We start from the raw sequence: 10,499 nt of genomic DNA, 5'->3' as shown, positions 1-10,499 counted from the left end.
CCAATAACATCTCACATATTGAGTGTATAATGTCAAATGAAACTGTAGTTAAATCAAAATGATAATTTAGTTGTACTGTAATGAAACTACATTGTATATAAAATGAAACTGAATACGCCATAACAAATAATTAGTTGGATGGAACGGCTAAATGAGTGTCGTTCTTTTCATTAAAAGAAACGATACCATTTTAGACTATGGTCCACAGTAAAATTTACCTTATTTTAATAGATTGGTCATATTGTAAAATGGACTCTAGTCAAAGATACTCAGTATAATTTATTATAGAGTGTCAAAGTGGGTTGAGACTCGCAATTATCTCTAACCTGTCCCATGGTGGGGCGAGTTAGGGGTTGAAAAATTTTAGAATGTAAAGAGGCGGGCCTTGCAGGCCACTCATGAAGCTCATTTCTAAAATATTAATATATACTTTTTAAATCATATTATATATTATTGTCCAGTGTATTGTATATAATATAAATATAAATTAATATTTTTGTATAAAAAAGTCAATACAAACTATAATTGTTGGAAAATTAAAAGATGAAGCAGGCTGGGGAATATGTTTAATGTTGTGGCTAGCATTGTAAGGTGGACAGCGCATATTGCGCTCTTCATATGGACAACACATATGGCGCTTGTTTGTGGACGATGCACGTCCTTTCCATTTTTGTGGAAGAGATAGAGGGGTTGCTTACTATAAATAGCAGCTCCCAACATCGTTTTAGAACACACCTGAATTCGAGTCATTTATTCTATTCTCCATCTCTCTCCCTTCGTTTAAGCCATAGTGAGGTTCGCCTACGTGATTGCTAGTGCAAGCTATCCGTAGTAGGTCTGTGTAGCCTGTCAAAAGCGTGTCAGGGTTCTAACTACACCGTTATCAGGCAAATAACGCTTTTAAGGTAGTGTTATTATAACACGGCACAAATTTCCTTTGAACTATACACCCATAATGTACGTGCTTCTTAAAAGTCTTCCAGATCATGCGCTGCCGTTGCGATTATTTTCGAACAGTTAAAAGCGTTATTTAGCAACAGTCAACCTTTACCGTTATGACACCTTATGTCATACCCGATCTATCAAAAATCACCGCGCTTGATGGAAAAAATTACAGTAGGTGGGCTCAAAGAATGCATATCCTCTTTGAACAATTAAAGTTGGTTTACGTGCTATATTCAGTTGCACCTGAACCTACTCCAACAGTGTTCTCTCCTTTTGGTGCTACAAAAGCTAACCATGAACCTGATTACACTCCAGGTGAAGAATCGAGAGAAAGCAGTCCTAAAATATATTACATTCCGGGTCAATAACTGGGTGTAACTCTAATGCAGTTTAGAAATGACAATGCGGCAGCCAGAGGATATCTTCTGTCACAAATGAATGACCATTTGTTCGACATCTATGTCAAACAAGACTCGGCAAAAGTCATTTGGGAATCACTGTCAGAAAAGTACGGTGCCAATGAAACTGAAAATCAAAGTGTCAGAACCGTCTACAACAAAAGGAGTAAAAAAGTCAAGAAGTTCAAAGGAAGCTGTTTTGATGCGGAAAGCAAAGACACCGAGCATACCAGTGCTACCATCACAAGGGCAAAACTAGCAAAAGTCAATCTGACATAGCAAGGTGAATATTGAGTCTCTTTAAATAAGTAGTTATTTTTGAGTAACTATATTTGCTCTAGTTCTAAGGGTTCGCATGAAGTATGATTGTCTTAGTACTGAATTATAGTTGAGTTGTCTAGATTTTGATTACTTATTAGTACTTATTTCTTTAGTATGTTGAATACTAATGACATTGATTGAAATAATTTGTGCATAGATATTGCTCAAAAATTTTTTTTACTAAGATTATTTGTATTTGTATAAAAAATAAGAGCATATATCATAAGTTTCAATTGTAATTTAATGAGAACTGTTAGTATTATTATTATAGTTATATTATATGGTAGTAATATATGTGGTGTTTAGAATAGATAGACTACTAGTCAGGATCTGTTAGAGAGTTGTTATTAGATAAACACTGTAATCCTATTGTTCAGTTAATGATCAACAATTATCTCTAATCTGGTATCAAAAGTCAGGTTATCGGAAAAATTCCTCTCCCCCTCACCTCCACCGCAAATTAACCCCCTCTCACCGCCATGTCTACGAATTCCTCCGAACATACCCTTTCCGCCGCCGGCACACCCTCGCCGACCGCCAGGAATACCCTTGCCAGTGCACATCATTATGTCACCATGAAACTTACGTCTAAAAATTTTTTGTTCTGGAGGATGCAGCTTCTTCCGTTCCTACGAGGCCAAGAGCTAACCGGCTTCGTTGATGGCAGCCTCCCTTGCCCGTCGGAGATGATCACCGTCGATCCGTCGACAGGCAGCACCTCGACGACTCCCACGGCGGCCGCACCTGTCCCGAACCCGGTGTATCATGCTTGGGTGAAACAAGATCAGACAATCGTCTCATTGCTGATCTCTTCGATGTCGGACGATGTTCTGCACTTCGCTCTCGGACGGAATACCTCCGCCGACATCTGGGCATCCATCTCCTCGGCGCTTGGTTCTACCAGTAAGGCACACTGTTTAAACCTCCTCGGGCAGTTCCAGCTCCTCCGGCAAGGCAACTCCACGATCGCAGATTACCTAGGGCGAGCCAGCGTGCTCGTCGAGTCCTTGATCCAGGCCGGCCGGCCACTGTCGCTCATGGAGCAAAACTTGTATGTGATCCATGGCCTCCGTCCAGAGCTGAAGTCCTTGGCAACCAGTCTCACGGCAACCGGCACTCCGGTCACTCTCTCCACTCTATCGGATTTCCTCTAAGCCCACGAGTTCATCCTCGTGGATGATTATCCGGTGGCTAATGGCGCTGCGTCTCATACGGCGCTGTATGCCGGGACTGGTCGCGGATAGCAAGGTGGTGGCGGACGGCATTCGTCGACTCAGCAGCAGCGTGGTGGCCATGGAAATCGGGGAGGGCAGCACCGCGGCGGACGTGGTGGTCGTGGAGGACCTCGCTACCAGATCTGCCGGTCACATGGCTACTCCGCCGTCTACTGCTACAAGCGGTACACCACTCAACCGCCGGCATAGGCGCATGTGGCGGTTTCCGGCGAGGCCCCGACGGCTCCACAGTCGATTCCGGAGGACGGTTGGTACCCCGATACCGGTGCGACAGCACACGCAACTCCGGATGTCGGTATGATGGGGCAATCCGACGAATATAGTGGTCCGGATGTTTTACGAGTGGGTAATGGCGCAGGTTTGGCAATTTCGCGAATCGGTCGTGCATCGATCCCATCAAAGTCTAAATCTCTATGGCTAAACGATATTTTACATGTTCCCAGTCTTTCAGTGCCATTGTTATCTGTTCATAAGTTTACTGTAGATAACAATGTATTTTTTGAATTTCAAAATAATTGTTTCATTGTGAAGGATTCCACAACCCGGGTGGTTCTGCTTAGAGGTTCTACATCGGGCGGGCTATACAAGCTTCCGGTGTCACGGTCTAGTTTCGCGTTCGTCAGTTCCAGGGCTACCCCCACTATATTGCATCAAAGGCTTGGTCACCCGCACAAACAAGTGTTGAATAAAGTCGTACAAAATTGTCCGGTCTCACCAAATAAAAATGAGCCTATTGCGTCCTATACATCTTGTCACCTTAGAAAATCGTCCCGTTTCAAATTAGATAGCATGCCACGTACTAGTCAAAATGTATTAGACTTAGTTTTTACTGATATTTGGGGTCCTTCTCCTGTACTATCAGTTAGTGGTTTTCGCTATTTCTGCTTATTTGTAGACGATTATTCTGGTTTTTGTTGGTTTTATCCACTTCGGGTAAAATCTGATTTATATAAAGTTTTTGAGGTGTTTCGTGTGTTGGTAGAGCGCCAATTTTCGTGCTATATCAAGTCTATCCAGTCCGATCTAGGGGGTGAGTACCACAAGTTATACAATATTTTCCAAACTCTTGGCATCAATCACCGTCAGTCATGTGCCTATACGCATGAACAAAACGGCAGGGTAGAGCGGCGTGATAGACACATTGTCGAAACTGGCCTTGCTCTACTCGCTGAAGGCAAAGTACCCCATGAATACTGGGACTATGCTTTTGAAACAGCCACTTTCCTAATTAATTACTTACCCTCTTCTGCTCTAAAATATGAAAGCCCATACACACGGTTGTTCAAAGTCAGTCCACCATACACTTTTCTTAGAGTCTTTGGGTCGCTGTTACCCACATCTACGCCCTTATAATCGGCATAAGATTGAGTGCAGGACCACCCCGTGTGTCTTCCTAGGTTACCCAGTTTCCTTTAGGGGGTATCGATGTGTTGACTTGACTAGTGGAAAAACCTATATCTGCCGTCATGTTCGCTTTGACGAATCTGTTTTTCCCTTTGCTACAGGCAGTTCATAGCAGGTGTCTTCATCACCGCCGTTACCGTGGGCTGTTGTTCCCATGGCCCAACCACCTGCCACAACTGTGGTGACTACACCATCTGTTTCTAATCACTCTAGCAGTGAGCCAGTGCCCCTCGCACGTGAGCCCGCACAGCTGGCTATTACTCGTACCGCTCCAGCTAGGACACGGAGGGCCCGCACTCAGCCTCAAAGTCGGGACCATGTTATGCGCCTTTGTCACATGACAAAAGGCACGGATGAACCCTTTCACGCGTTAAACGCTGTTGCTGATCCGACCTGCTATTCCCAGGCTGTGGGACATGCCCATTGGCGTGAGGCTATGGACCAGGAGTTTAATGCCCTTCTGCACAATAACACTTAGCGATTGGTCCCTCCACAACCTCACATGAATATCATGTGGTGCAAATGGGTGTTCTGCACTAAGCGCACAGCTACCGGGTCCATTGAGCGCTATAAAGCTCGTCTTGTGGCAAAGGGGTTCAACCAGGTAGCGGGTGAGGACTTTTTTGACACCTACAGTCCTGTGGTCAAACTGACCACAGTCCGCATGTTGTTTTCGTTGGCTGTGTCTAACAAGTGGACTCTACGCCAGCTAGATGTTCATAATGCCTTCCAAAATGGGCATTTAGAGGAGACTGTGTATATGAAATAGCCTCTGGGGTATGAAGATCCGACTATGCCAGGGCATGTGTGTCATCTCCAGAGGTCCTTATATGGTTTGAAACAGAGTCCTCGGGCCTGGTTCAAGTGGCTTCATGATTTCTTACTGTCTGCAGGCTTCACATCGTCCAAAACCGATGTTTCACTGTTTTATTATTCTACAGGGGAATCCCGGGTGTTTCTTCTGGTCTATGTAGATGATATAATAATGATGGGCAATGACTCCAAGCTAATAGACACTCTGTTGCATCGGCTTTCTACAGCCTTCAAAATTCGTGATCTCGGCACACCTGGTTTCTTTCTAGGCATCGAGATGGTATCAGCAGGAGATAGTGTGGTACTATCACAATGCCGATATATGACAGATTTAATAGGGCGGTTTGGAATGGTTGACTGCAAGCTGCTATCCACACCTGCGGCTGTGACCAAGTCCGTTATACCATCTGATGAACTGTTTGATAATCCAATGCAGTATCGACGCATTGTCGGAGCCTTACAGTACTTAACTATCACTATGCCTGATCTAGCCTATGTAGTCAACCGCCTATGTCAATTTATGCATACACCCACAACAGAACATTGGGGTTTAGTAAAACGGGTACTTCGCTACATTAAGGGGACATTGGACTATGGACTGCGACTTACTCCGTCCTCCTCGTCCCGCATTCATGCTTTCTCGGACTCTGACTGGGCTGGCTGTCCTATAGATTGGAAGAGTACAAGTGGGTTTGCTGTTTACCTGGGTTCTAATCTAATCTCATGGCTGTCGAAGAAGCAGCATATCGTGGCTCGATCTTCCATTGAAGCAGAGTACAAGGCTTTGGCTGATGTGTCCGCCGAAGTAACTTGGGTGGTTTCCTTGCTTCGGGAGCTCGGGTTATACTCTAGTGGTCCAGCAACGCTGTGGTGTGATAATCTTGGGGCAACCTATCTGTGTGCTAATCCTGTGTTCCATGCAAGAACTAAGCACATGGAAATTGACTATCATTTTGTTCGTGACAAGGTCGCTTCAGGAGAGTTCGTTGTTAATTACGTGTCTACTGCCGATCAGCTCGCCGATATCTTCACCAAGCCGCTATCTGCACCGAGGTTTGCTACTCTGCATGACAAGCTCAATGTTGTTACTCACCAACCTTGTGCTTGAGAGGGTGTGTTAGTATTATTATTATAGTTATATTATATGGTTGTAATATGTGGTGTTTAGAATAGATAGACTACTAGTCAGGATCTGTTAGAGAGTTGTTATTAGATAAACACTGTAATCTTATTGTTCAGTTAATGATCAACAATTATCTCTAATCAGAACATGAAAAAGTCATCATTCTTGAACACTCTGTCTAGGAAGATGGTTTTTAAGTAAACTTCGATTTCACCACTCGACCTGGGAGTACTTAAGACGTAGGGCGTTGATCGTGCAAGCTAGTTAGAGCCACACTTGATCTTAACCTGAAATGAGGTTGACTTTCATATGTTGTTAAACAATCAAAGCCTTGCAATAGAAATTGTTGAAGTACTGCAATAGTAATATTGATCTGCATCCTATGAATGCTTTATATGAGTTTTAATCTCCTCAAGTGAAGGAAAAAGTTGTGCAAGTGGCAACTCTGAAGTCTCATTGTTGAGAGATATTTCCTAATAAATATGAGCTCGAACATATTCTTTGTGTATGAGATTAATTTCTTATAAGAATATGGTGTGAAACTTGTGATTATGTTGTTCAACTTGATGTAGCATGTGGACAACATTATTTCTATGGCTTACTAACAATGAGCATTTGTAAATAATATATGTACATTATTTAAATTCTTGGTTAAGTCATCTTGAAAGACCTATAATTCCTGTTTAAAAGGCAATTAAGATGGGTTGAGATAACCAAGTTTGTTGAAATATATTCAACTATTGAGTATGTATCAGGCAAAGCGCGAAGCTACTATAATGCTCCACCAAGCAAATTGGCAAAACTCAGTCTATAAAGGAGCCAAGTTGGGCACCAAAGATCAATCTGGGTAAGATATCAAATACTTTTGAGAAAAATATTTGTAAGTGTTGCGTTGTGGGGGAAATTAACTCTTTATATATATTTTGTTCCTAAAAGTCTCTCTGTGGTACCAACAATAATGGTAGAAGAGAATGTTTCATGTTAAGCATGAAAATCTCAAGGGATTATTTACGAGTAAACGAAGTACTCATCAAAGTGTATGTAAGTTTGATTAAGAGAATCAACTTACTTGAGGGCTAATTATGAGGATTAGTCGCTGAATCATTGGAAGGACTTAAAGTCCAAGTGGTAATGAATTCGTGGTGGGTCCCACGTTTGTGGTCAAATGAAGTCATGAAAAGAGTTACAAAATAGTACACCAGTTGGTCATTCCTACAAGTGTGTACTTGTGAGGTTGAGATATAGCTCTTAATGAATTCATAACTCTTTGAGAAGGGTGGTTTTTTTTAGACAAACCTAATGAATTCACCGCATAATGACATGAGTACAAAAGTGCTCTTGGTGACTTATACTCAATTGGGGTGGTTTATTTTGAGGTAGACCTAAAGAGATCCCTGACTTGAGTGGAAAAGGGCTAACTGCCTCTTATGAAAGATAATGGGGTTATCCCAAAAAGCTGAGTGGCTAAGAAACATGGTGATAACCGTGCAGTTGTGGGGGTGTCCAACACCTTCACCACATTGTGATTCACAAATTGTCGTTTGCATTGCAAATAACAGTGCCTATGATAGAAAGAAAAGACTTATAACGGATTTATGTATTTAACTACTCTATAAGCCTTTAATGGTGGTCTATACTAAGATAGACTTGATAGAGTTAAAAGTCTATGTTGAGATAGACTTGACAAGACATAAAAATCTGTAATGCGGTAAGACTTGTCAAAGTTAAAAGTCTATGTTGTGATAGACTTTGACAGGGTAGAAGTCCATAATGAGACAGACATAACATTCTTTAATACTAAGGGTGTTCATAAGAAGTCAAAGAGTTTGACTTTCGTAGAACCTGCCTTTTGAGTTGGTGTGTGCAATAGAGTTCAAAATTTATCTAACCGGTGAGTTCAAGATTCATATCACTCTCGGGAAGAAAATTACTCAGTGTCACTATGTGTCAGTTCAAGTTCTCAAAACACTAACATTAAGGCCCACTCATTTTGTATTGCTCAGACATTATCATTTTTCTTTCCTCTTTAAATTTGTGGGGGATTGTTGGAAAATTAAAAGATGAAGCAGGCTGGAGAATATGTTTAATGTTGTGGCTGGCATTGTAGGGTGGACAGCGCATATTGCGCTCTTCATATGGACAGTGCATATGGCGCTTGTTTGTGGACGATGCACGTCCTTTCCATTTTTGTGGAAGGGATGGAGGGGCTGCTTACTATAAATAGCAGCTCCCAACATCGTTTTAGAACACACCTGAATTCGATTCATTTATTCTATTCTCCATCTCTCTCCCTTCATCTGAGCAATAGTGAGGTTCGCCTACTTGATTGCTAGTGCAAGCTATCCGTAGTAGGTCTGTGTAGCCTATCAAAAGCGTGCCAGGGTTCTAGTTGCACCGTTACCTGGCAAATAACGTTTTTAAGGTAGTGTTATTATAACACGGCACAGATTTCCTTTCAACTATACACCCATAGTGTTCGTGCTTCTTAAAAGGCTTCCAGGTTGCGCGTTGACATTACGATTATTTTCCAACAATAATTATGATTAAAATATTAAAACATCATTACCCATCAAATTATAATGTATATCAATTATTCAATTAAAATTTATATGTTTTTTCATATTTATATATTAAAAATATAGTATGTAATGTAATATAAGTATCTTATCTACTACACTAATAAGAGCCAAAAGAAGTTAGGTCTATAATGATTAAAAAATGAACATCAAATTATTAAATCAAATGAATGATTCGGATTGATCAGATTTTAATATTTTTTTAAGATTTCCTAATTTACCCTTAATTATATGATTTTTTGTTAATTCTCCCGTTAATATTTACTCCTCTGTTAATATCATTACAATTACTCGTTAATTCTAAAGACATAAGAGAATGGTTGGGAGTATTTGTAGGGTTTGACAGGTAATGGAAGTCGTATTATACAAGTCTCGGTATAATGCATTTGCATCCTAATCAACAATAAGATGAGATTATGTACTTCAACAGGTTGAAAAAGTATATATAGATGAACAGATACTACAATGTAATGGAGTCAGTAGCTTTCAAAAAACAATAAGATGAGATTATGTATTTCAATACGTACACCGTCATTTAGTATGTCATCTAATCATATAATAACTCTTCCGTATTAATTTAAAGAATAATATTTGATGCATGGCCACTTTATAAATACTATACACCAGTGGTGAAAAAAAAGACGCCACATCATTCAAAAAAAAATGTAATATTGACCGAGTCTTTGCAAAATATTTATTACTTTATAAATTATTAAGTATTATTTTATTAAAAAACTATTTATTTCTAATAATTAGCAAAATTTATAATAATAATAATAATAATAATAATAATAATAATAATAATAATTTCTGCCTGGGAATGGTAAGTTGATTTGTTTAACTCTTTCCTCAAAGACTATATAACATTTTGGTTTAGAAATGTCACATGATGATTATTATTGCCTTGTGGAACTACAGAGGAAATATCATCTAAATGGAATTGTCTGTGTCATTACAAAGTACATTTAAATGAATTCTGTCACTTGTAGTGGATGTTGTAAGTGAAAAATGATCATATTTGTGCTATGTGTACTGGAAACATGCAAGAACAGTTTAACTATGTGCAAGCTGGGTAGTGTCATGTTATTATGTTAAAACTGTATCCAGATAAGTGGTAATGCAGATCCTTTTCTAGACTTGTGCTTGTGCATTTTCAGGAGTATACAACATTGACTCATTTGTTTATTATTAAAATAAACTTTAAATTCAAGGAAATCAAACTAACTCCAATTTACTCAAGATATTGCCCATGCCTCATGAAGTATTGATTTGCAATATATCATGATTTGGTCGACAATAATTTATGTCATGTTCAATTGAATGCTATCTACTTTATGATACAATTATTCCCGGCCCTCTTAACACAGCTATTCTTGTTAGTTGTTCTCATGCATATATTATTCTTCATAAGTACACATAATTTATCTGATGTTATTCTCATCTACAACTGGTTCCTAAACAAAACCAAGTTAGAGAAGTATAGAACTGATAGGGAGACCTGGGTTTCTGAATGAAGTATACCTTGAAGGGCCATTACTTCATACGCACAATATTATCTCTAAACATGATCACTATCTTTAACATATTCTGACCATGATTTGGAGTACGTTCTTTAATTTGTTTCTCTACATGCCAAATTAAAATCTTATTCTAATAGTTAATAACTTATTATTTTATGTACCTT

At 39.8% G+C, this 10,499-nt stretch overlaps 1 protein-coding gene across 1 annotated transcript; it reads left to right on the top strand.

The window, feature by feature from the left end:
• The first annotated feature begins 5,096 nt into the window (after positions 1-5,096).
• LOC109150719 (uncharacterized mitochondrial protein AtMg00810-like) lies at positions 5,097-8,463 on the top strand. Its single transcript, XM_019298703.1, has 2 exons — positions 5,097-6,197; positions 8,347-8,463. Exons 1-2 carry the CDS (start codon positions 5,097-5,099, stop codon positions 8,461-8,463), a joined length of 1,218 nt encoding a protein of 405 aa, XP_019154248.1.
• The last annotated feature ends 2,036 nt before the right edge of the window (positions 8,464-10,499 follow it).

This window comes from Ipomoea nil, unplaced genomic scaffold, assembly GCF_001879475.1.
Source record: "Ipomoea nil cultivar Tokyo-kokei standard unplaced genomic scaffold, Asagao_1.1 scaffold2280, whole genome shotgun sequence".
Taxonomy (NCBI): Eukaryota; Viridiplantae; Streptophyta; class Magnoliopsida; order Solanales; family Convolvulaceae; genus Ipomoea; species Ipomoea nil.
Note: the sequence above shows the minus strand (reverse complement) of the source record. Positions and strands in the feature narration are given on the sequence as shown.

Coding starts and splice junctions, on each gene's coding strand:
- LOC109150719 (XM_019298703.1), top strand. CDS start 5,097: ATGCCAGGGCATGTGTGTCATCTCCAGAGGTCCTTATATGGTTTGAAA. Junction 6,198..8,346: donor CTCTGCATGACAAGCTCAAT/GTTGTTACTCAC, acceptor CTGGCATTGTAG/GGTGGACAGCGCATATTGCG.